The sequence below is a fragment of the Gouania willdenowi genome, chromosome 21 (assembly GCF_900634775.1).
Source record: "Gouania willdenowi chromosome 21, fGouWil2.1, whole genome shotgun sequence".
Taxonomy (NCBI): domain Eukaryota; kingdom Metazoa; phylum Chordata; class Actinopteri; order Blenniiformes; family Gobiesocidae; genus Gouania; species Gouania willdenowi.
The window spans coordinates 15,174,065-15,201,710 of NC_041064.1; the positions used below are offsets into that span (position 1 = coordinate 15,174,065).

General features: G+C 37.9%; 2 protein-coding genes across 7 annotated transcripts in view; both read left to right on the forward strand.

Moving 5' to 3' along the window:
* LOC114455182 (FERM and PDZ domain-containing protein 4-like) overlaps positions 1-21,044 on the forward strand; it is a 52,166-nt gene extending 31,122 nt beyond the window's left edge. For 5 of the 6 annotated variants that reach the window (XM_028436235.1, XM_028436237.1, XM_028436238.1 and 2 more), the window contains 15 exons: positions 516-676; positions 943-1,063; positions 3,405-3,450; positions 5,822-5,926; positions 9,347-9,454; positions 9,808-9,939; positions 11,299-11,418; positions 11,532-11,668; positions 12,214-12,340; positions 12,492-12,581; positions 12,661-12,843; positions 13,961-14,093; positions 14,182-15,147; positions 16,612-17,802; positions 19,351-21,044. In XM_028436235.1, coding sequence (XP_028292036.1) covers positions 516-676; positions 943-1,063; positions 3,405-3,450; positions 5,822-5,926; positions 9,347-9,454; positions 9,808-9,939; positions 11,299-11,418; positions 11,532-11,668; positions 12,214-12,340; positions 12,492-12,581; positions 12,661-12,843; positions 13,961-14,093; positions 14,182-15,147; positions 16,612-17,802; positions 19,351-20,603 — 4,873 coding nt within the window. In that variant the 3' untranslated portion in view covers positions 20,604-21,044. The remainder of the gene's footprint in view (positions 1-515; positions 677-942; positions 1,064-3,404; positions 3,451-5,821; positions 5,927-9,346; positions 9,455-9,807; positions 9,940-11,298; positions 11,419-11,531; positions 11,669-12,213; positions 12,341-12,491; positions 12,582-12,660; positions 12,844-13,960; positions 14,094-14,181; positions 15,148-16,611; positions 17,803-19,350) is intronic. The other variant, XM_028436236.1, reaches the window with a different exon arrangement.
* An 88-nt stretch (positions 21,045-21,132) lies between these two features.
* On the forward strand, positions 21,133-25,395 carry LOC114455043 (toll-like receptor 7). The gene is made up of 2 exons (XM_028436047.1): positions 21,133-21,840; positions 22,069-25,395. The coding sequence occupies exons 1-2, from the start codon at positions 21,823-21,825 to the stop codon at positions 25,207-25,209; spliced, it is 3,159 nt and encodes a 1,052-aa protein (XP_028291848.1). The 5' UTR covers positions 21,133-21,822; the 3' UTR covers positions 25,210-25,395.
* Positions 25,396-27,646: the final 2,251 nt, after the last annotated feature.

Below are 27,646 nucleotides of genomic sequence, written 5' to 3' on the forward strand. Positions count from 1 at the left end.
TCTTTGTGCCAAGAAAGAATAATTGTTAGTATTTAGTGGTGAATAGTACATGTGTCAAGAATAACTGTGAATTACACACTGTCTGCCCACGGCTTTAATTAACCAACATTGTTGGCACCATACGGAGCTGCTGCTTTTGCACCGAGGGAGAGAGAGAGAGAGAGAGAGAGAGAGAGTGAATGCTGTGGAAAACTCACAAATCACGAACATGTGAAAGTCACTCATACAAATTAAGTCAGATTTCAAAGTTATTCATAATAACCAGGATGGATTTTCTTATTTTAAAACAAAGACCCATAATGTTTTGATGGATACTAATGATATAAGGCGTGGCTCTTTTTAATAGACTCCTATTACCTGTATTACCTCACATTTTACGCCATTTAGTAACGCTTTTACGCTTTAAATGTAATTCACTATTCAAATTATTAAATTTTTTTTTTTTTCTTTGTTTTAAATGGTAATTTTCACCAGCTGTGCTAAATCTGGACGTATCTTTTACCTCATCACAACAGCCACGTCTCCCAGAGCAACTCCCTGGAGGAAGTCCGTCTGGATGGGGACAAATTTGTGCCACCAGCTCCTCGGAAGGTGGAGATGAGGCGAGACCCGGTTCTGGGCTTTGGATTTGTGGCGGGCAGTGAAAAACCTGTGGTGGTGCGTTCAGTCACACCAGGTAAAGTGGCCCATGCAGCTAATGTGTGCTGCACTACAACAATGACTCATTCAAACCCAGGGGCACAACTGCACCAACACTGTTTGAAAATCTTCTCAAATACAGCTTTAGGGGAAAACTCACTGCTGGTGTCAGCGCATGTGGGTGATTCACTCATTTCAACATCCCAATGTGGCTAAGCAGCTGTGGGACATAAAAAGCCAAGATAGAATGTGAAACTGTGTTGTTTGTAGCATTGAGCATGTATGTTTCCTGTTTTCTGGCAGGAGGTCCGTCTGAAGGCAAACTGTTCCCAGGAGACGAAATAATCATGATTAACGACGAGCCAGTCAGTTCAGCCCCTAGGGAGAGGGTCATTGACCTTGTCAGGTATGACATCACACAAAGGTGAGAAACCGTTATTATGTATAGGAGTGTCTATCAGACTCTTAAAATAGAAAACGTTTAAAGTTGCACAGGAAATATAGATCACTCATTATGATGGGCGGGGCCATACGCTGAGTTCATGATACGATACGATAGACCAGTGGTTCTCAAATGGGGGTACGTGTACATCTAGGGGCATGTGATGGCACTACGGGGGTACTTGAGAGAAAGAGAGAGAGAATCAGAATTCCTTTATTGATCCCAGGGGGAAATTGCTTTTACAGCCACTTAAGAAAAAAATCACAAATAAAAGAAAACAAACTTTTAACAAAGACGAAATAAAGAATAAATGTTAAATAAGTGTATAATTAAGTAAAAGACTGTTCAAAATAGGGATCAGATACACACAGATTACAGTAGTAAATAAAGTAGGATCAATCATACTACTAATAATAATAATACATACAAATTATATAAAAATATGATACAGATATTTACAACAATCAAGCTGAGAGAGAGAGTGAGCAAGAGAGAGAGAGAGAGGAAAAATTAAAAATATTTATAATGTTTATTTTTAGTTAATAATAATAATAATAATAATAATAATAATAATAATAATAATAATAATAATGGAAATGATCATGATTATAACATGAAATGAAAACACAACGGTCAGTCTTGGTGCCACACCAGGCTTTTTATGACCAGATACCACTGTACATTGATCTCCAAGGTCTCTGCCTGAGGAGGTTCCACTATGTTTTGACTACCGCTATCATACATAACACTGAGAGCACTGAACAACAGCAGATTCACTGAGGCATGCACGCTGAAAGCATGTTTACCTCCAAATCCCAAACCGGTCTGTTCCCCAAAACCCTTTGACCAAATAAACCCTGTGCCCGCATCTGACCAGCAACCCTAAAGCTTGACTCTGTCTAATTCATCCAAAACCGACACAACAATGATCACGATTCAATATATTTGTAAAGGACAAAAGACTCAAATAATTGTGGTTGGAAAACTAACCATGCTTTTATTTACTTTAACTCTGGACATACTTATATACTTAGGGCCCTATAAATTCCATGTTAACAGAATCACGGATGGAATCAAGGAATTGACCAATGCAAATTGACAGAATGTGGATGAAACGCCGACACCGTGAGGCAAAGAACAATTATTTTAAGGGGAAATGTTTCCAGGGATTGTAGAGTCAGTAACATTGCAGGTTATTGATAGCTTCTAATACTGTCAAATATTCTGCCCCCTAGTGGTGAAATAGCTTTGCATCCTTGCGTTCATTTGTTTTTGTTTAATAATTATGGTCTGCAATGATGTCATCTTGATAATTCAAATCAAGTTGATCAAAAAAGTTAATCAATAAACCTGCTCAGAATCAGTAAACCATTGATCCCTGAGGGGAAATTGGGTGACATCAATGCTGTTCTCATACATCTTTATATGACATATAAATAATTAAAAAGGAGCATTCAGAATAATCCATGTCAGAACAACTTATATACTGTCTACCTTTTAATTGTAGCTTACTCTTCATTTTTATTTACATTTTTGGCATACGTTTTTGTTTCTTTTTTATTAGTATTTATCAAGCTTCCTCACAGGAGTTCAAAACTAATATTTTCTGAAAGAAATGATGAAATTTTTCTTAAAAAAATGGAATTTTAAAACATTTCAGTGGAAAACATGGAATTTGGAAAATAAAATAAAATTGATTTTATATGGCCCTACACACTTAACTGGGTATGATCTCTTCAACTCAATTCGAATATTAAAAAGAGCGTTTTTATACCACTTGTGATGGTAATTCATCTTGTGATGTTTTATTATTGCAAAATTAAAACACGTAACATTCCTGTTTTACGTAACAAGTAAAACACTAAAAACGTATAATTACGGTGAACAATGCTCTATGGTTGGATTGATTATACCACTCTGCTTCCTAGAAACACATTTTACTCAGGATTGAATAAATATGACACCTTACTCTAGCCACCTGCTTTGTTAGCAAAGAGCCAGCTGTAAGCGGGTGTTTTTTTTAGCCGTCTCATTAGATTCATTTCACGGAAACAGCTGAGTAGCTATCGGTGAGCATTTGGTCCTTGTACGACCCGTGCAGCAGCAAGTAAACAGTACATTAGTGCGAGGTAAAGTGTCCATGTGGCCACTGCTTCACACTTAGCGTGGTCGCTGTGCCTGCAGGGTAACTATAGTTTCAGGTCTGGGATGACTCTTCAAGACTCTTCACCACAACAGAGCTACCTTTGCACATTGTTTTCACTGTTCATAATATGAGTTGATCAAAAACAACATGTGATAAATTGTTGCTTGTGTCCTACAGGAGCTGCAAAGAGTCTATACTGCTGACCGTCATTCAGCCGTACCCAGTAAGCATCTTCCTCCTCAATGGATATTAGCACGTTTCAAGGCTGTTTTGAGTTGATTATTTAGACCACTTTGGAGAGCCAGTACAATAGTAACAGCTTACAAGCATACATTTTAAAAGATAACATCACATAGTAATTTTTATTGTGATAAAATACTTACAAGTGTGGTCTGATACTGTAATAACAGGTGCTAAATCGATCAAATGTGTAATGGCCGTGGTGTAATTTGACGTTTCGCATTGTTTTTTTTTTTTGTCCTTCATAGAATTAGAATGCCTTTATTGTCATTATACAATTATACAACAAGATTATTTGGCTTCACTTTAAAGTACACACAGCTAAAAAGAAAAACAGAAGAATATACCATAATAAAGTAACTCTAATTAAGGTACGATGGACTAAGTATGGTAGGAGTTATTTGCAGGTAGCAACGTAGTAAATTATGAATAAATATTGCAGAAAATAAAAATAAATATTTGCACAGTATGAAATGTGAAGTATTGAATTGATGAAAATATAAGTATTGCTCAGAATGAAATCTAAAGCTATTGCAGGAATATAAAATTAAAATATTGCACAGTATAGTTGGTATGAAAGAAACACAATGAAATATGTTGTTGTTTAGTAGTTTAGTGGAAAATAACAACAAAAAGATCCTGCTAATTAGTGATAGACCAATACATCTGCCGATTTTTGCGGTTTTTACATGTATCGGCATCGGCCGATGCGGGCTGCTGTGTTCACCGATTCGCATTATTCAATATTTGTTAAATATTTTGTATTTGTTCTTGTTCTACATCACCTGTTTTTAATATTTGTTAAATATGTTTTACTTGTTGTCGTTCTACCTCACCTTTGTTAATTTCATGAAATGTTCCTTTTTTAAAAAATTGAGACTCGTACCATTTGTTATCATCATTGTGTAATTCTTACGATGTAAAGTGAGGAAACAAAAGTAGTATCGGTCATCGGCTAATGGCTGATGGAAAAAAAAACCATATCAGTCAATCCCTATTGCTAATACTATCACAATAAAACTAAACACTCATTCTTCATTGCTTCAAAGGTAACAATAAAATATAAACTTCAATTGTTTTTTATCATTATTATTTTTTAGATAGTTTATTATTTTAACATGCTTCTCAAGAGGAAATTATTTTCAACATCTGTAAACATTTGATGAAAAATGCCGCATTAGCAGAGAGAGGAAAACAAAATGAAACAATTGTTACTTTTGTCACTCATGACAATGATGACAGGATTGTTTCCAAAACAAACTCTGTTATTCCAAACTTCCAAATGTGTTACAAGACTAAATGACAAGTCAAATTAGCATTAATATGACACCTGAAACAATGAGCACAACCTTTTAATCAAAAAAATAGTTTTTTTCTCACGAGCAGCAAAAGCATTCTTCCGGATGTAACTTTGCGGGATTGCTACGTGACCTCGATATTTTTCCTGGGTAGGGAGAGTATTGCATGTTGTACGTGTTGATGTCATTAGTAATTTGAACGTTCAGCTGGGTCTGAGTAACTGGCTGTGTTACTTTTGTGCTGCGTTACTTACGTACCGGCTCATGAGTCATGAGTCATTCGTTATTTTGAAGTTTAGCACCAAGCTAACCCATAACAAGTCTGATCCTACCAAACCATCAATGATAGGACCTCACTTGAACTTGCCACATCATCAACATTTACTCAAATCACAGAGCAGCAGATGGTGAAGAACACTCAGTGCCAGGAGCATACACTCGACCTTTGTTTACAGCTCATATAATAAGTCAGAAAAAATGCGATATGCTTGAATTCTCTCCAGAAATAGACCGCATCAGTCTTCATCGGCGCACAAAACAAAACGCTGGCTGCTATTTGTTGAGTGGCAAAAACGTCTTCCTTCACTCTGAGGATCATGTATCAGTTTTCATCTTATCATAATGAAAGTTTATAAATGATTCAGTATGGGGCTACACTCAATTGCATGTTAAGTATTTAAGAGCTCTTTATTTAACAAGTGGCTGAACTTAAACATGGATTGTAGTAGGAGAAGAATATGTGGCAACAAATCTTTAACGAACAAGCACTTACGGTTCAGCCTGTACGGTAATTACTTCTGCTTACCCAGAGTCTCGTTGCTGGTTCAATGACAAAACGGCAGCGAGGCTGTCCTCCCTCTTATGCCCTTGCACAGCACCAGATTAATTGCATCAGCACAGAGTGAAGTAATGGGAGGTTGGTCATGATTCAAGACAGAACCATGTCCTTGATTTATGCAAGAAGAAACAAGTCCTGACTCATTCCTATGGAGAAAATCGACTGTCCTTTAATTTTTTGAAAACTAATTTTTATTTTGTTTTGTTTTTTCATCTCAGTCTCCCAAATCGGCATTCATCAGCGCAGCCAAAAAGGCCAAGTTAAAGACTAATCCAGTTAAAGTTCGCTTTGCTGAAGAGGTCATCATCAACGGACAGGTTCCTGTAAGTAACCTTGGATTCTCCAAACATCAATGTTATAATCTAATGACTGAACTGGATATGTCAAAGTTTAGGGCAAGGGTCATCAACCATTCTGAAATTGTGAGCAACTTCAAAGGTACTGTATAGTTCAAAGCGCTACCAGTTTAAAAAGCACTTCTTAAATACTAAATGTTCACAGTTTTACTTTAATTAAATAGTAAGATTATAAGGAAGGTTAGCAGTAACTTAAAGCAGACCTAAGTAACTTTTAAGTGTTTATGGGGTGATTGGGGGGTCTTTCATCTCCACCTACAGTCTCTGGCCAGAAAACAGCAACTTTCCTGCCTCCGACCTGGTGGCAAGACGTACTGCTTTACAGCAGCCCAATACAAACTAATGCTAGATTATGACCAGCACACGGTTGTCTACAAATTCACTTTTCTCAATCTTATATCATGGCGGAGCCAGAAAAAGAAAGGCAGAGAAGACCTTTGTCTGAGGAACGAAGCAACTCCATGCAGTGACAGCTCAGCAGCAACACACAGCAATCACACACACTGCTGTCGTGGCAACAAGCACGCACACACACTCACAACCCAGTGCTCCATCATGCAGCACACACACAAATATCCATCCATCTATCTATCCATCCATCCATCCATTTTCAGAGCCACTTTGTCAGCACACAAACAAACACACATCACACACATTTCCACACTCCCTTCCGTATTACTGCAACGTCATTCATTTATTTTACTTGTCTCTCTTCCTCATATTGTTCACAAGGTCACATGGGACTATATGTGTGAAAGCACCCTTAGTGTCACTGTTGCATTAGGATTTTTCAGTAATCGGTTAAACGCAAGTTACTTAGTTCTGCTTTAATAAGGTAGGAAATGCTCAAGTTTCAACATGCAGCACTTTATTTCTCCAAATGTATACAATTGTTTCATTTTCATGTTCAATACATTTCATCAAAAATGATCATCTTCCTATTTTACTAGCTACTAACAAACAACTTTCAACTAATCGTATAACATGTAAGATTTGTAAAATGTAACAATTATGTCATATTTTATGAAAATCCACCTTGCATATATATATATATATATATATATATATATATATATATATATATATATACTGTACCTACCATAATCCAGACACCAACACTTAAAAACACTGGCCACAATGTTTCAGTGAAAATAAACAAACATAAGATGGTAACTTTATCACGTGCAGCAGTATTTAACTCGACTAAGTACTAACTATATCTCTCATCTGTATTTATCTTTGTGAGATGGAGCTCATTGGTATCTGGTGCTCCTGAGGGCACCTCACATGGTCCATGCGGGCTATCTGGTGCCCACGGGCACCATGTTGGTGACCCCCTTTTAGGGTGTTTCTAATCTGTGGGAAATAGTTCATTTTCAAAGCAAAAATAATCAGATTTTTTTTTTTTTTTTTAACATGTCATAGTTGAATTAGCAACAAAGTATGTATCTTTATAGTTAACACTTTATGAAATTAGTTCAGTTTATTACATACTGTATCTGTTTAGTTCAACAACTCACCCGGGTCAGAAAATGGATGGATGGATAGTTCAACAACTCAATTTGTTTCAATACACATTTATTTCTAAACTACTACTACTACTACTACTACTACTACTGTTACTCTAATGGCCTGATTTACTAAGATCCTAATTAAGGAGTCCACGCAAATCGATTGTGTGCACTCTTTGCTTGACCTGATGCAGGCGATTTATTAAGGTTGGCCATGCTGATGACAACACGCAGAAATGTAATAAAAGGACATAAATTAGCGTTTTGCAAACATCATAGTGCTCAACAGGGAGAATGTTCCTCGGAGCAGAGTGGCCATCGGTACAAAAAGAAAATTGATACAGATATTGTTTAAATATAGCAAACAAATCGTAATATAAACAGGGGAAACACAATATGAAAGGCTATCTGTGAGAAAGTCAATGCTGCGGGGAAAACAGCAGATGCAATAAGGAAAAGATAGATGATGAATCATAGTATTATGATTCATTTATTATGAAAATGTTGATTTGAGTGGAAAAGATCTGTTCCTTCCATTGCCTTTTGTACGACACAAGCAAGGTTATTATAATAATGCATATTATAAGACCAATATGTGCGTGAAGAAAAACACCCACATAGGACTAATAAACTACAACATGTGTCTGCAGATGCACTTGCTGTCAAATTAACACACATTATTAGTAAACCTTTGGTAAATCACGCTCTAAGAGTTTTATTTTAATGAGTATTTCCAGCTTTATGTGAAAGTTCTGAAAAGTGTGGGTACCACAGATTTGGTATCTCAGACTTTTAGTGAAACAACTGTCATGTAATGCAACTTTTTATTATTATTATTATTATGTAACCTGTAAAATCAAAAGGGAGGCTAACAACAACACAATGATAATGACACATCATTAAAGATTATACATAGGCAACAGGCGGCCCGGGGGCCGCATACGGCCCTCGGTCTAATTTTATGCAGCCCCCAAAGTAAACGTACAAGAAAATATATAAAACAAAAGCAAGAATACATTATAAAAAATACAAAGAATTACAACATTACAGTAAAAGACAAGAAAAACACAGAAAATACTCCAAAACTACAACAAAAATGAACAAAGCGGCAACAGTATTACACAGAATTATGCCAACTAACACAAAACAACAACAAAAATACGCAAAATTACTCAAAATTAAACATACAAAATTACAGAAAATGAAAACAAAAGTAGAAAAAAAAAGAAAAACAAAAAAATGACTCAGTACTAACAAACAACAACAGAAATACACAAACAGTACTCCAAAACAACACAATTATACAATATGACTCCAAAAAACATATATTTCACAGGAAAAATAAACTAAAGGACAACAGAAATGCACAAGAAGCACACAAAATAACTATGAAAACTTTTTGTTGTTTCCTGTGTTAATGCTCACATGAATGCTGACATGTATGTTGATAACGTGGCCCTCTGATGAAACACACACATTTTTATGGCCCCCACTGTATGAAAGGTGCCCACCTCTGTTATAGATCAAGGGTACAGTACATTTTAACCCTGCTGTCACTGTGTGGAGTTTGTATGTTCTCTCAGATTGTCAGTGGATTGAATTATTTCCCTAAAATACCATTTTTAAGTGTGGCTCGTCGTGAAATTACTTTTTTTTTTTTTTGGGTTCCACCCAACTATTATTAATATACAACAATAAATCAATTATTTTGAACGGAAATAAACATGGTTTGTTTCATTTAAGAAATCTGTCACAGACAACAGTGTGTAATTCATACACCCGCCACAATAAAAGCGCATACATTCACACACAACAGCAGCCAGAGAGTCATAGGAAAACCAAATGAATTTCACAAAATTCTTACTCTGTTTTATAGGAAACTGTGAAGGACAACTCTCTCCTTTTCATGCCAAATGTTCTGAAGGTATATCTGGAGAACGGGCAAACTAAATCATTTAAATTTGACAGCAACACGTCCATTAAGGTAGGCACTTCATCATAACAAGCTGTGTTACATAATCTAAAGTGGTGTTTTGTGTAAATGTTGAATGCTGGTCACAGTCACCCTGTGTGTTATGAAGAGACAATTCTCTTCACATTGGCCTTCAACTAGGAATATTATAGAACGCTGAACAGTTGAAATACACTTAACTGCTGCCTGAGAGCTTTTTTTTTACATGTTTCACAACTGCATTTATCGAGATAGAAATACAGATTTGACCATAATGAGCAAGGATATACTGTACGAGTAAGACGAGGGACGCAAATGTTTCACTGAATCTGCTGTTTTTATGTTTTTCACTTTGTAAAAATGATGAGATTGTGTCTTTGTGAAAGGACGTGATCCTGACCCTGCAAGAAAAGCTTTCTATTAAGAGCATCGAGCACTTCTCTCTGATGCTGGAGCAACGAGCAGAGGGCTCTGCCAGCAAACTCATGCTCCTACACGAGCAGGAGATGCTAACTCAGGTGGGACAGTTTTACGACAAGCCTCTTAAAGAGTGGCATGTCACAGTTTGAAGCTTTTAAAATGAGTGCAGTAATAACACATTAACTAAAGTGTTAATAGGAAACATCAGGGGTGGAGCAGCGATTTTACAAGTCAGGGTGTTCTAAGGCTATAGAGCAACCGTCGACTGCCAATTTAGTTTATTAAATTAATTTACTAAAACCGTGATACAGCTGTTATTTAGTCAGTGAAACTTAACATGTGGCTTTTTATGCCTTAAATAAACTATTTTCAACCACTTTTTAACTTTTCCTTTGGCCCATTTTTGCCTCTTTAACAAAAAAATGGACTATTTTTTGCTTTTTCAGCTTATAGCTTCCTTTTGCCAATAAATATCCTGTTTTCCTCATTTTTGCACATTCTTTTTGTCACTTTTCATCTAAATAAGCTACCTTTAGCCCATTAACTAACACTTGTTTCCTTTTTCCCTTCATTTTGTTCCACATTTTCCCCCTTTTTCACGACTGTTTGCCACATTTTGCTCATTTAAGCTACCCTTTGCAAATGGGTACCAGAGTATTTATTTTATTTTATTTTAAGTAATTAAAAAAAAGTCATAAACATATCTGAACTTTTTAAAAAGCTTTCTCATGATAGCTAAAGCAGTGTTAATCTTGACAGCTTTTAAAAAAAAAACAATTTTATGACATTTTAGTAAACTAAATGGCTTACAGATGTAGTCAACTAGAAAGCAGAACATTTTTTTTAAAGATTCAATGACCAGCTATCAACCTGATATTAGATGTTATTATTGTTTATAAATACACACGTGATCAACGTGTAAGACCACATGTTAACATGGGTTGTGAAATTCTGGTTTAGTTTTTTATTAGTCAACAAAAATAGAAATATATATTCTGATATCGTTTTTCGTCATACATAGTCTAGCTATTGCTAGTCAATGAAAATTATGACGAAAACCTTTATTCGACAAAATGAACACTGAGCTCAAGCTATTACAGCTGTAACGAGTGGACTGATTCGATATTAAATACCCAGGAATACAGAAGCTACATCACTGAAGTTTAATACAGTATATTGTATTTATAGGATATTAAAGTGAAGTGATTTATGCTAAGGCCTCTCGCGACATGATTTATGGATGGATGCCATTTTAAAGTATTCATAAAGCAATATTAATAAACAAGTTAGAAAACCTTTTAAACTGTTAAATGCCACAATTTTTTTTTCTGTATTGAAGTGAAACCACTGAAAACACTAAGTAATTACATTGTTTTCTGTTTATCTGACTTTAAAAAATAAAACCTCATTTTGCAATGCAAATAAACCATATTAATGGAAAACTGGTTTGGACCCAGGTGACACAGAGGCCAGGAGCACATAAGATGAAGTGTTTCTTCCGGATCACGTTTGTCCCAAAGGACCCCGTGGAGCTGCTTCGGAGAGATGCAGTAGCCTTCGAGTATCTCTATGTTCAGGTGGTTATCAACAGAAAAAGGAATTCAACAGTTCAGAGTGACTTTCCTATTGTGATGAGATAAGTTAAAGAAGTCTAACCCCACCCTTTCCTCCTCCTCTCTCCTTCTTTCAGAGCTGTAATGATGTTGTGCTGGAGAGATTTGGGTCAGAGCTGAAATATGACACCGCTCTTCGCCTGGCTGCCCTGCAAATGTATATTCTAACCATCAATACCAAGCAGTCCCAGAAAGTTTCCCTGAAGTACATTGAGTAAGTAGATTACATTCCACAGCACATTGCTCAATAAAATCAACTGCAGGCCTCCTAATTCAGAGCCATTTAGTTTTTTCTGAAATGCTAAGTATCGCAGTGATGACTACTGATAACTGAAGACCGCTAATAGTGGAAAAATTATGGCATTTCATTAGCATTCTGCTGCTGCTGCACAACAGAGGCTACTGTGTACATTCATGGTTAGACAGTAGCTGCGTTACCATTACAGATTTTTGCAAAATAAAAGCGATATTTCTAAATGTCGACAACGCGCGTCATCGAGACTAGCCGAGCATGCGTAGAACGACTGGAATTGACTTGAAGCAGAATTAAACAACTACAAGACAGAGGAAAAATTTAATTCAAATTTGTAATTAAGTGTTTAAAAGGTCAGTTTAAAGGAATTAACTTTAAAGAGGAATTAAAGCTCCCATGTAAACGTGGCCAAAGAGCCTCCTTTGGGTGAAGCAAATCAATCACTGGTCAGGAATGATGACTTTGCGGTTTTTCAGTTTTAACCTAAATGAATACTTTATTCGCAGGAAGGAATGGGGTCTGGCGTTGTTCTTGCCCCCTGCAGTGCTGTCTAGCATGAAAGAGAAGAACATCAAAAAGGCTCTCACTCACATTCTCAAAACCAACCAGAACCTAGTGCCTCCTGGAAAAAAGGTAGCAGCGACTGCCTCTTTCTTCCTTTGTATCACATTGGCTTCCTCTTTTCTCCACAATGTTGCACATGTTGCTTTTGGCTGCGACATAGTGGAGTGAGCAGTATCAGTAAAACCTAATAATTGTAGCTCATGTGTCTTTCTCTCTGCAGCTAACTGCACTCCAGGCAAAAGTCCATTATCTGAAGTACCTCAGTGACTTGAGGCTTTATGGAGGACGTGTGTTCAAATCAATCCTAATGGTGAGTTGAAACATGTCGCATATACTGTAGTGTGACGTGCTGTTTACTGACTGTCATGTTTCTCTCTTCCTTTTTACAGCAAGGCGAGAAACACACGGAAGTGACTTTACTTGTGGGCCCCAGATACGGAATCAGTCATGTGATTAACACTAAAACAAACCTAGTGGCACTTCTGGCTGATTTCAGCCATGTCAACCGCATTGAGATGTACACTGAAGACGAGAACAGGGTTAGAGTGGAACTACATGTGCTGGATGTGAAGGTTAATAACCTTTGTATGTTTTAAACACTCATTTCCACTATATTGATGAACCCTCACCAAACAGAAAGCCTGCATGAAGCCATTTTAATTTGGATTATCATCTAGTATTATTATTAGGGTGGCGACAGTGGCTTGGCCATGAGAAAGTGAAAGAGAATACTCAAAATCAACTATAGTATAATATCATTTCATTAACTTTGAAGAGTGCGTCCTCTGTTGAATAGAAATTTAAAAGTAATGTGTAGTTAACATTAACGACACAATCATTGCTCAACATGCTTAATTTCAGCCAAGAAAAGTCCAAATTAAATATGAATTCTAACCCTTTAACAAGATAATAAACCTAATTTCAGGTGCTACTGGACAGAAATACATACATATTTATCATTAATACTGGGGTTTAATGGTAAGCCTACTTTAAAGAGAAAAATATTACCATCATTAATGCAGTTTTTGCAGCTGTTAGTGATAGTAAGACTCCCACCCCCCTACAGCTTACAGTGGATATAGAAGATGAGTTATCAGACAAAAATATGTTCTATGCCAATAATAAAGTACATAGAAAACAATATTGAGGATATTCTTAATCCTTACTAATAATATTAAGTATCTCAAGTGGTTGTGCTTGTGCTTCCAACATGCTTTTATTTTGGAATTGAAAGTAAACTCACTGTTGCTTTAATACCTGCCAACAAATCCACGCAAAAAACGACAAAACAAATAATGTCAGCAGCTGTTGTAGACAAGTAAAGCCATAGTAAGCTCTTATGGACAAGGTGACATTTAATAAAGTTTCTAAAGTACCTAAAATTGCATTATGTACAGAAATCTCAGAGATTTTCATGGATTTATAGAATGAAAACAGACTTGGTCTTGGTCACCTTAGATTCATATAATATGTGAATATAACATATATCTTAATATTATAACAACAAAACTTAGCATGACCTTAAATGTGCTGACATGATCTTCCTACAGTCAGTGTACTGTATGCATTGAATTGTTTTGGTTAGAGTTTTACACCTTCAACAACAACTCATTACAATTACATTGTAAGAAACTCTTGCCCCTGTTATTGTGTGCTAATTGCCATCTGATTGTGCTACTTTTTTTTTAGCCCATCACTCTATTGATGGAGTCCATAGATGCAATGAATCTGGCCTGTTTGACTGCTGGCTACTACAGATTACTGGTGGACTCTCGACGGTCTATCTTCAATATGGCCAAAAACACAAACAGCAAGGAAACAGGTTGGAGTCTGCGGTTATCATGAGATGACTCATCAAAATCGAGTGTTTTTTAATAACTGGTTTCAATAATGGGATCCTCTTTTTTCAGGCCTTGCCACAAAAGCAAAGCAGAACTACCAGGCAATCGAGTGCACATACAGTACGCCACATAAAGGATGTGATGAGAGAAACAACCAGAGGTGTAGCCAAGAATATTCAGACCAGGAGTGTGAATACATGGACTATGGTAGTTGTGAACCAGTATACATTACAGAGCTCCACCAACCCAAGCACTCTGTTCACATGTCAGAGAGAGCGGAGTGCTGTCGGATCCCATGTACGCAGACTTATCTGAACGTCCCTCGGCCCAAGCCTCAGGACTCCTCCAGGAATGCCAAAGTCTCTTTTATTTTTGGGGATCCTCCTCTAGACTCAGTAAACCCCCAAAATCTGGGATATCACAGGCTGATGGACGAAGGCACAGAGATTCTAGACAATCACAGTCCATTATACAGGCATCTCGAGGATGACTATAAGATGATGGACGTTATGGAAGATGGGTACCCATACGCAACCAAAATCTTTGGTTCCCCTGAGTGCATCGAAGAGCCACTCTTACATGATATTTGCTACGCGGAGACAACTGATGACGCAGAGGATGAGGATGACGTCAGCTGTGATGAAGATTTAGTAATAAGCAACATTGACAAGCCTGCACTGCTCGCGCTCTCAGGGTCCAGTGATGATATTATTGACTTGACCTCCCTCCCTCCTCCACCAGAGGGTAATGATGAGGAGGACAACGACGTACTGTTGCACTCCCTCAACATGGCCATCGCTGCTCCTCCTCCAGGTTTCAGGGACAGCTCGGACGAGGACGAAAATCAAAGAGCCGGGGTTCGGGCCCAGAAGGCTCGTAATGATATCCCTGTATCCCTCATAGACTCAGTGCCCACCCACGGAGCAGAGAACCCCGGAGAACCACTGGACGATGCAGTGGTGTCCACCTTACAGGCTCTTGAAGCTCTCGCTGCTTCTGAGGAACCAAGTCCAGCACAGTCGGAGAGCAGTGCAGGTCCTCCATATACTATTGTAACATTCATCCATTAACACCACATATGTTTCAGCCATTCACTTATGATTTGTTGTGTATTTTTTTTCTAATAAAGCCCATTTTGTTTTATGTTTCCATTTGAGAGTATTGTTTCATTCATACAAGACATTGTGTTATCGAATACGACTTTCATTCATTTTACATCCTTCTGTTTGTCTAATCATCTGTTTGTAAAATACCTTATAGAAGTAAATTTTTGTCAATCATTTGGCAGATGTGTCAAACACAATGTAGATTGTTCAACATTTTGAAAATTATTAATATTATTATTTATTATACTGTACGTCAAAATACTGAAGTGCCAAATATCAGTGACTGCATTATCTGTTACTTACAGACTGGTAATGTGAATGTGATATCCTTGCATTTAGTTTAATAAAATCACACTTATCTTCTTTTTTTTTTAAAGGAAATTATATTTCTTATCCCTCCCACTTGTACTGAGATCAATTTGATAACTACTAAACATTGAAATACCGCACCTGATTCTTTGGACTTTTGATCTGTGGATTAGGGTGACGCATATTTTCACTTGGATTAGAATCAGAAGTCCTGAATTATATATGTTGCTATGGGATTTACAACTGTCGTCAGAAAGGATAGAAAACATCTCAGAGACACTTTGGAAAGGTTATAGTTCCAGCAATCCCAGGATTACTACTGTAAAACATACTGTATCATCAGTAGGGTAAAATTAACTTACAACTACTTGATTGAAGCTCACATTTACTATCTCAGGATCAAAAAGCCACAGCACTATATGAATAGTGGCTGCCAAGAGCCAATATTCCCTGCCAGAGCAATTCAATGCAATTGGTTTTTCCTTCAGGGACATAATTTTATGGTCTATGGATATTACACTTTTGAATATTGGCTATATCAGAAAGCTGCTCATGTTTAAGCATTTATCAACATCATGCTTTAAAAAAAAAAAAAAAAACATTTTCCTCTAGAGATTTTTTTTTAACTAATTTACAGTATATAACAATTGAATTCATCCTGATTGATTTATATGAGTAGTAGTAGTCAAATACATATTTTTATTCATTCCCCGTGGGCAACATTTGGCCAATACAGTAGCTCAACAGCATATAAAAGACAGCCAAACTGAGTATTACGAACTCTATATACCAAAACAATGAACTGGAAATATACATATTAAAAAAAAATAACATAGCAAATTATGCTTTAGTTTTTTTCCCTTGTAGCTGTAAATGTTTGCCAACAGCATAATTTTGTATTTATGCTAAAATGCATTTAGATGAGATTTGATGTAGTTATTTATTATAATTACACCCTTTGATTGTTCTGTATTTTATATTGCAATTAAGAATTCATTTCACTCAGACGACTTGTTTAACTCTGCAATATATTCATGTGCATCAGATTAAGTTGTTGATGCGTTTGTCTCTCTGTGATACACAGGTGTAGAAATTTCACGAGCATTTAGCCCCGAGTCCTCGGATTCTGGCAATGAGACAAACTCCTCCGAGATGACAGAGAGCTCCGAGCTGGCCACGGCTCAGAGGCATTCAGAAAATCACCTGAGGCTGCATGTAGTAATGGCAGAAGGATATCACGTTGCAAATGAGGACAAGTCCGAGGTGAGTGCAGCTTGTGATGGTGGAGCCACGGCAATGCACTACAACCCAGCAGAGAGTCAGGAGGAGGATGCGCAATCGCCTGCTGTTAACTCCCCTCAGATATTTCACCCAGATGGTGTTGAAATGGAGCCAGAGACTATGGAAATTAAATCAGTTAGTGAATATTTCACTAAGCTGCATATGGGTCCTGTCATGAGCAAACAGAGAAGAAAACAAAGAGAGACCGAGAGCAGAAGCCAAGAAGAAACCTGTGAGTCCTCCATCAGGTCGCACACACCTTCTCAGGACACTAAGGACAATCCTCCTCATCTTGTTGGAAAGTACAATGCTTTCACTGTGAGAGACTCCTATTACATGAACCAACTTGATCTTGGGCGCACTCACTTCAATGACAGACATCAGAAATGGCAGCAAAGACTGCCTGCCAACAAAATGGCAGAGACTCTCACTCCAGAATGTGTGAATGACTCACAGGCTTCCCACGCAGACAGGTTGACAGTGAAGGGAGAAAAACAGGACTTGGATGAAAAAAGCCAACTCATTTCGCAATCCAAAGGCCCTGTCAACACAGAGGGTGACGCTGCTTCGCAGGTTCATGAGCTACAACCAGTGAAGCTTCCATCAACAGAGCAAGATGTCACATGCTTGTATGAATACCATGTGAATAAGCGCATGTCATCAATACAAAGTGAAGGCATTCATTCCCTTCAAAGCTCACAGTGTTCCTCTATCGATGCCGGCTGTGGCAGTGGCAGCAGCAGCTGTGCCACGCCAATGGATTCTCCACATTGTGCTGCAGACAATATGCATGTACTCTCTGAGTCTTCACTCAAAGGGCTGAGTTATGTAACGGCAGAAGAGAAAGCTATTGGGTCCCAGGGGCCTGGGAAGGCTGGACACCCCATAGACCCCACTCTGTTGAGGAAGATTCATGCAGCCACGAGTGCAGAGCCAGGCTTTGGGATTGGTCGGGATGGCCCTCACCGAACACCCAAGATGAAAGAAACGACAGGTAACGCTAAAGAAAATTGCAGCAATTTGTATATTGTTCCATTAAAATATCAATATCAAATGTTTTATCACCTATTCATAATGGCTTCCAGGCCTATAGATGGTATCTATTTGATTCCCAGGGGTTCACTTAAAGCAATTGTTCACTAAAAGCAATTGTTTCTCTGGGGTTCACTTAAAGCAAATGGATACGAGGTGGTATATTTTGCTACCCTTAGATAATGCTAGTTCCACGATTGTACTGTTGTTACAGTCAGATACTGTATATGCTTATGTCTGAGAGAGGTTGTGGTCTTAACTTTTTTCTACAATCAAATCAGGGTTATTTATTTGTTTATCCTAATTATTATATACTTTTTTTTTTCTTAAAGGGTAACTAAACCTCAAACCCATTTTTTTTTCCACTGAAAACAAATGTATGGAGTAGTGTTAACATTTTGGTCAAAGTATATCAATTTGGCGTATTTTGTTGTAAAAATGGAAGAGGAACTGCCTTCTATGGGTGGAAATCCGGTGATTACAATAAATTTTCGCTACTGGCGGAGAATGGTGGTTTGTGACATTTTGGTACCCCCGCCCCTTCTAAGAAGACTAGCATCTATTGACTGCAATTGGTGGCAAGTAGGTTGGATTGGGAGAATTGCAAATAAAGAAGTATAGTGAGTATTGAGTAGGTAGTTAACATAGCATAGAGAGTTTGTTGGAGATTTTATAGTATAGACTAGGGCTGGGCGGTATGACGAAAAACGCATATCACAGTATTTTTCTAAATTCTAACGGTTTCACAGTATGTGACGGTATTTTTTTTTCATGCATAATCAGGTGTTCACAGAATTTTCTATTGGTTGAGAATCATAATCAGAATCAGAAAAGTTTATTTTGACGAGTACAGTTTAAAAAAAAAAAAAAAAAACAGCACAATGGCTCTTTGCCGCTAGCTTAGCTTTAGCATTAGCTTTATTTCTATCTTTAAATGCTGCATACTCAGTGATGTGGTGGTTTCTTATGGTGAATAAGGTAGCGTTTTGTTTGCAGATACACCAGGACTTATTTCCGCCTTATAGGAATTACAAACAACGATCCTTTGCTCACTTTTTTTGTGTATTGCTGCTGACATGCTAAGCTAACCGTGCCTTCGTGTCCTTGAGTGTTGTTCTCCTGTAGCAGAGGCATGTGCATGCAGGCACATGCTCACATGCAGCTTCAGAGCTTTCAATTGTGTCTTTCTTATCCATTTACACGTATGATTTACTCCGTAACTAACACAAGAGCGCTACTGTTTACCTTCCTATTTAGAAGTGCAACGTTGAAAAGGGTCCAGCCTGAAACGCGGCGCAGCGTAGTGTTCCGAAAGTTGTGTTATCAAATACACCAGTATGGTGGTATATTAAAAATTAATATCATAACAAAAATATATACCGGTATTTCAAATTTTCAGCCTAGACACACGTCAGCCAAAACCTCGGGGTTTAGTTACTTTTTAAACTATTAGCATAGATAGTGTTGTCATGCTTAACAGTTCTTTTTTTTCCTACTACCCCTAGTGTAGCTTGCACACAACTGAAGAAGACATGGAAAGAGTCACCTTTAGCTCTCTGTAATGAGAACACCACCACAACCCTGTTACCGTCATCATTACAAAGTAGCACAGAGCACAGCGGGGTAATACCAGCTAAGCCAGAGCCCAACCCACATGCCCAGACTTTCCCCTCAAGCAGATCTTTACCTGACTCTACAACTGGCAGCCTCAGGAAGCGACGCAGGGTTCGGATGCCCCAGAGGAGATGGAGCACGTTAATGCCAGGATCCAGGAGTTTAGAAGCACTGCTAGAGAAGACCAAAGCCACGCTCACGAGGAAGACAAATGCTCAAGCTTTGCAGTCTCAAGATTTCCCAAAAGTCCAAAAAATTTTCTCGGCTCAATCATTGCCGAAGAGCTTTTTGCAAAGTTCACTTGTCTCCAATGTGTCAAGGAGACAGCTGGTGAGAGGAACATCGATGTTGCTGCCAGAGTCAACAAGACCTAGGCTGGATGAAGGCATGTGGAGGTGCCACGGATCGCTCAGTCACTGCTTCAGTCGTAGAAGGGTAAACACTTCAGATGATGATGAACATGGGCAGCATCCCTTGCATACTATGGTCTCTGACGGCTCAGTTTCTTTCAGAAGCAAGAAAAACACTATCTCAAAAGCCAGCGCTAAAGCTACGCAGAGCCACATAGTTCCAGTGCTAAGTGACATGAGCTTAAAAGCAAGACTAGCTTTTATAAACTCAATGAAGGGAAAAACATACAGCCTTCACACAGGGTTTGCAGTTGCAAGGAACGATGCCTTAGAGATTATTAGCATGTTGCGGTCCACTGCGAGCCACTTGTCTAAAAGTGACAGGCCAGAGGCCAATAAGGCTGACATGGAGACGTTCACCCAGCTGCTGATGCTGCAAGCCAAAGTGCTGAACAGCGCCTGTAGTCAGATGGCCACAGAGTATAGCAGCCCAGAAGAGTTGCTACTCACTCTGACACACAGTTTCCACACCCTCTGCTGCCTAATGCAAGCCTGCCTGTCTCTGTTGGAAGGCCTGAGCACTGAGAAAGAACGGCAAGGGGTGGTCACCAGAGTGGACGAGGTCATTATGAACTACGCGTGTCTGTTGAAAACTGCAGAGGCAGCTTCAGGAGGCTCCCCGTGTGACCAAAGTGTGATTACTTTAACACATCACTCTACCATCATGTCTGCTAATATAAATACACTAATTGACTCACTGAATTCACTGCTCGACAAAAAATCACTTATTTTGTCCTAATTGTTAATTTCGAAGCCATATGAAGGAGACGTGGTTGTTAGAAGAAGAAAAAACTTGCCTTGTGTATACAATATTTTAATATGTATAAAAAAATAAGAATAAATACACTTTTAAAAAGATTATAATAAAATGTCTATAAAAAAAACAAAAGACCAACTTCCTGAACTTATAAACTTATTATAATATGTGGATTATTTTAAAGATCTAATGAATATAGTATAAGGTTTACCTTTTAGATTCATACAACTGTATTCATAACTTGTTAGTAAATTATATATATATGACTTGAGACAAATCACTGCACAAAACAAAATGTGGTGGGGGAAACCCCAATAACACAACTCTTTCGTTTGCTAATGTCACCTAATTTTATGGATACTTTGCACAATGCACCATTGCATACGTTTTGTCAACATCATTAAAGGATTTAAAAATTCTAAATGGTCTTGACTGAAGCTTTTTGTTTTATTGTACAGTATCACTCTGCACAATGTTTTTGCATATTGCCTACATTTGTGGCTCCCGATAGTTCAAAAAGACTGGAAAATGCCTTTAGTCTTTTGAAGTCACAAAGTTCATTGACCTTTGTCTAGTCATGTAGGGATAAATTATGGATTTTTCTCCCTATCACTTAAACTGGTGTGGTACCACTTTATTTAATTACTATTATTATCATTACTATGATCTATCGCAATTTCAAGCTAAAAATACGATTTACATGGAATTATAATCAGTAAAGCGCATTATATTGCTGGATGCTTTATACAATTTACATATGACATATGTTTTAGTAGTAGTAGTAGTAGTGGTAATAATAATAATAATAATAATAATAATAATAATAATAATAATAATAATAATAATAATAATAACTTTCTTCTTTTTTAATCTTTAAATGATCATGAAGAGCATGGTTCTCATCAATCCGGATAGGTCAAAGTTTTGGGCCAATCGCAGGTGAATGTTGGACTGCCTGCAGTCATTGGGCCACCATTTGAGATACCCTTTAATACTGGACCTACTTTGGGATTACAGACACAAGCTTGAAGAGTTACATATGTATGAATATTCACAATGAGGAAGTGATACAGGTTAAATATACAGAGTTGACTTTGTCTTGCACCTGTTACTTTCATCCCTTAATGTCTTAGACTGATCTGCTTCAGTTTGTTCAGTGCTCTGCTGAAGTTAACAGCCGACACTAAACGTCTCTTTTTTCATGATGTTTTTCCAATTGGTGAGTACGATTTTCTACTTTATGGTATAATAATAAAAGTGTTTTTGGTAATATTACATGTTTAGATTTTAGAGGATGATGCCATAATTGCTATAATGAAGCTTAATATTAAGTGCTTCCATAGTGATTAAAGTTAAGATTATATTGTATTTTTATATGTAATTTATTTGATTTACTAGTTGTTCACCTGCACATATTACTAAAAGACAAATGTATGATTTTGTCTAGTTGTCTATCAGTCTCCTGGTGAGCTGGCTCTGCCTTTCAATAACTGGCATCAGCTACCCCAAAACACTGCCATGTGACATCAGCAACATCACCAATAGCAGCGAGGTGATAGTGGATTGCACAGAGAGAGGCCTAAAGAAAATCCCTCCCGGCATCCCAGGAGAAACAACCAATCTGACGCTCACCATCAACCACATTCCATTGTTAAACTCGAGCTCCTTTCAAGGTCTGGAAAACCTGGTTGAGATTGACATGCGGTGCAACTGTGTGCCCATCAAGATAGGTCCCAAGGACCACATGTGCACCCACAGTGTGAAGATCGAGGAAAAGACATTCACCAAACTTGAAAATCTACAAGCATTGTATCTTGATGGAAATCAACTGGAGAGTATCCCCAAAGGCCTGCCAGAAAATCTGATCCTGCTGAGTTTGGAAGTGAATCACATTTTTCAAATATTCGAGGCAAACCTCTCAGAAATCAGAAATATAGAGATACTTTATCTTGGTCAAAACTGCTATTATCGCAACCCTTGCAACGAGTCCTATGCAATAGAAGAGAGTGCTTTTTCTCAATTGCACAATTTAACGTTGTTGTCACTCAAGTCAAATAATTTGTCATTCATTCCACCCAGGCTACCAACATCTTTAAAGGAGCTATACCTCTACAATAACAACATACAAAAAGTCAATGATAAAGATTTTAACTACCTCACTAACCTTGAAATTCTAGACATTAGTGGAAATTGTCCTCGGTGTTACAATGCACCCTTTCCGTGCACCCCATGCCCAGACAACTCACCACTTAGTATCAATGAGACAGCTTTTCACATGTTGAAAAAACTAAAAACTTTACGCTTGCATAGTAATTCATTAAGTCATGTCCAACCAGAATGGTTCGCTAACACTAAACAGCTCAGAGTTCTTGATCTGTCATCAAATTTCTTAGCCAAAGATTTAGGACTCACTCACTTTCCCAAATTTCTTTTAAAACTAAAAGAATTGGACCTTTCATTCAACTATGAACTTCAAAGGTATCCCGAATCACTGAGACTGAGCCAGAGTTTCTCCTCTCTAAAGTCTTTGAAAATTCTCAGACTGAAGGGGTTTGTATTTCAGCAGCTACGACACAACAATATTGATCCCTTAAAAGCCCTTCCTAACTTGGAAGTTCTAGATCTGGGAACAAACTTTATTAAAATAGCAAATCTAAGCATGCTGATGGAGTTGAAGAGCTTCAAAATAATAAGTCTTTCAGACAACAAAATATCTTCACCCTCTGATGGGCACAGTACAATTGGTTATTCTATAAGAGAGCCCTTGAACTGGTCACCCCTTTCGGCTTCCAATAAGTACCAATACAATGAAGTGAGAGAGATGCACTATTTTAGATATGATGAATATGCACGCAGTTGTAAGTATAAAGATAAGGAACTTGGCGATATTGCATCCCTTGTCAAAAAGGAATGCAGTCAATTTGGAAAAACTTTGGATGTGAGCAGAAACAACATTTTCTTTTTGCATCCAACATTTTTAAATCTTAAAGAGCTGAGATGTCTCAATCTGTCTGGAAATGCAATGAGCCAAAGTCTGAATGGCTCTGAATTCACACACCTGACTCAGTTAAAGTATTTGGACTTCTCATCAAATCGCCTCGACCTGCTCTACTCCACTGCTTTTGAAGAATTAAAAAATCTGGTCATATTAGATATAAGTAATAATAACCATTACTTTGAATCAGAAGGTTTGACACATATGTTAAACTTTACCAGGAATTTAAAAAATCTCAAGGTACTGCTAATCAACCACAACCAAATCTCTGCATCAACAAACACAGAGATAGAGAGTCAGTCCCTCGAGAAGTTGGAGTTCAAAGGCAATCGTTTGGATATTTTGTGGAAAGATGGAAACACTAAATATGTAAATTATTTCAAAAAACTTTATAATCTGACAGTCCTCGATATTTCCAGTAACAACCTTCATGAGATTCAACCTCAAGTGTTCAGTGGTCTGCCAGACAAGCTGTCTGAGCTCTACCTTAAAAACAATAAACTGAACTCCTTTATATGGAAAAATCTATGTTATCTGCATTCACTACTAGTTCTAGATCTCAGTGGCAACAGCTTAACCACTGTCCCACCCATGCTGTCGGACTGCACCACATCTCTCAAGAAGCTAATTTTGCACAAAAACCAAATTGTCAAACTCACATCAGATTTCCTAAAGAATGCATTCAATTTGAAATATTTGGATCTTAGTTACAATCACATTCAGAATGTTGAAGAATCCAGCTTTCCTGACAACGTTGTCAACCAGATGGATATGTTGCTTCTGCACAATAACAGATTCCACTGTTCATGCAATGCCACTTGGTTTGTCAAATGGCTCAACAAGACCACAGTGACTATTCCTAAACTGGGCACAGATGTTACCTGTGCCAATCCAGGGGCACAAAGAGGTCATCTTGTTATCTCAGTTGACTTGCTAGCATGTCAGCACAATGGTCTGTCAATCATTCTCTACATCCTTTTGACTTCCCTCATCCTCAGCTTTCTCACAATGTCCATCTCAAGCCATCTTTTCTTGTGGGATATCTGGTACATCTTCTACTTCTTCAGGGCAAAGCTCAAAGGCTATCGGCACCTCACCTCCAAGAGTACTATCTACGATGCCTTTGTCATCTATGACAAGGAGGACCAAGCGGTGTCAGAGTGGGTGATGAAGGAGATGTGCTTTCATCTTGAGAAACACGGAGACCACCCTCTGACACTCTGTGTTGAGGAAAGAGACTGGATTCCTGGATGTCCCCTGATTGACAACCTCTCCCAGAGCATCTATCGGAGCAAGAGGACAGTGTTTATTCTCACCAACAAATATATTAAAGGAGGAAAGTTCAAGACAGCTTTCTACATGGCCCACCAAAGATTAATGGATGAAAAAGATGATGTTATTGTCCTGATTTTTTTAGAAAAAACATGTTGCAATTCAAAATATCTGAGACTACGAAAGAGGCTGTATAGTCGATCTGTGATGGAGTGGCCATCAAACCCTCAGGCTCAGCCTTACTTTTGGTTCAGTCTGCGAAGCATGTTGGCAACTGAAGGTCAGAAACAATACAACAACCTTTTCAAAGAGACACTGTAGCATAAACATTACAATGATGAAGTTTGTTCCCTTTTTTGCAACTTCTGCAATATTATCAAAGACTGCATATTGGAAAGTACAGTGTGGACTTTTTTATTGATAGTGAGTACAAAATATTTTTGTAATTATTTTACTATGCATATCAATTAGATGTTTTTATTGTCAACCAGTGTAATATGAAATAAAGCTGCCAATGGTTACAACTTGGTGATATGTGGGTTTATTTTTAATTTATCTTTGAAGATATAGTCTTGTTCTGTTTATTATTTATGTATTTTGGTGAGGATCTGTTAGAAAATTGAGGAACTTGAATGTTTAGTTTTAGTTGGTTCTGATTGTGCTTTCAGTTCTTTCAGTTAAAAAAACAGCATAACTTTCCCTCCACTCACATGTCTTCAGCTTAAATCTTACATGATTAATCACTTATCTTTCGGCAGTCAAGTCTTTGATAGGGACCTAATATATATTTTCAAGTATAGATATGGAAATCCATCCAATGAAACCTAACTAGTTCTTATATGGTTTCCAATTGAGGTATACTTGGTCAGTGTTAGTTTCAGCAATCCTCTCTTCAGTCAGTTTATGTCTGGGTTTCTCTGTAGGTCTGGGCTCATGAGTGTTTTAAAAGACTTTTATATATTTCAAAAGAACTGAATACTTTTTTTTAGATTAAATAGGTCCCATCATCTATCCCCTACATCTGTTGGCCATCGAAAATGCAGACGTTTGCATAAAGAGGCCAAATGGTTGTGTAAACTGGTGATCAGTCCATGACATTTTTTTTGAAAATGCAAAGATTAAATGTTTTTATGAGTGAAAAACAGTTAATATTATGTCACAACAGACACACTTCCAGTTAAAATTATCACCACCTGAACTAATACACTGTGAAAAATACTTCCCGGTGTATTGACGACATTAGCAAATAGATTATAATTTACTAAAATGTGATTTTAACAACTTCCTTTAAAGGGGACAAATCATGGTTTTAAATCCTTCCTTTTTAGATATAAATCATACAGTTGTGGTCTATATAAAGCGGAACTGCACTGCTTGGGTCTGAATTCCTCATTATTATAGCTCCCCAGACCCCTTTTCTACCCCTTTTCTGATGTGCTTCTAAGAGCAACTCGTTTTGGTGCGGTCTCTTTAAATGCAAATGAGACACTTCAAACCCCGCCCCCTCTCCAGGTTCAACTCCACCCTGCTCGGCCATTTTTGTAGTTTGATAGAAGGGATACGATTATGTAGCGGCGCAGAAAAAGTTTATTCACCCGTTATTTACACAATGTCAACAACGGAAGACTTGTCCATCCAGCTTTACATGTTTGAGCCAGAGTCGGACCCAGCGGAGGGAGATGAAAATGAAGATGATGAACCTGCAGAACCCTAACAAGTGAGCTAACACAAGCACCGAGCTAACGCTAGCGCCAAGCTAACGTCACGAAATGCATTTTAATACAGTCTTTTCGGAGACAAAAACGGCAAAATGAAATGACAAATGAAAACTTTAGACTTAAATTAAACCACGTAGGCCATATCATCAAGGATCTAAAACGAGCACACAGCGCTAACATATGAAGACGGTGCAACTTGGTAAATGGTAAATGGACTAGATTTATATAGCGCTTTATCCCCACACTGAAGCAGTCTCAAAGCGCTTTACATATCAGCTCATTCACCCAATCACTCTCACATTCACACACCAGTGGGACAGGACTGCCATGCAAGGCGCTAGTCGACCACTGGGAGCAACTTAGGGTTCAGTGTCTTGCCCAAGGACACTTCGACACATAGTCAGGTACTGGGATCGAACCCCCAACCTCTCGATCAGAAGACGACCCACTACCACCTGAGCCACGGTCGCCCAACTTCTAATGCTAACAAAACAATGACAGGGACGTCTTATCATCACACTTTTTAGCGTTATTTACAGCTTACCGAAGTGCTCTGTTCGTCGTCTCCAAAGACAGAAGGAATTGAACCCTCAATCAGACAAAGTCTTTCGGCAAATCCTTCTTTATACTGGCGGAGGTTGCTGAAGCAGTCATCCTTGAAGTGCTTCGCGCACACAAAAATGACCTTACCCATAGATGTGGGTACATTTCTGTGAAAAATAAAACTCAACCAGGCACTTTGAAAAGGTTCTGATGCTGGGAGACTTTGTAATGAAGCGTGTGGGTTACTACATCCAACAACCAAACATTTTGATTTCTCCTCTCGTAACTTCTGCATCCTGGAGCTTGGACTACAAAATAAAAGCGAGAAATAAAAATGGCGGATTGCTCGAAGTGTTGGGCCTGGAGTCGATGTCCTAATTTGGCAGTTCCGCTGACGTTATTGTTCAAAAAACGTAATAGAGAATCAAAAAATCGAAACAGATTGAAAAATATGGCCAAAACAGAATATAACGATATCAACGGAGCACCTGAAGAGA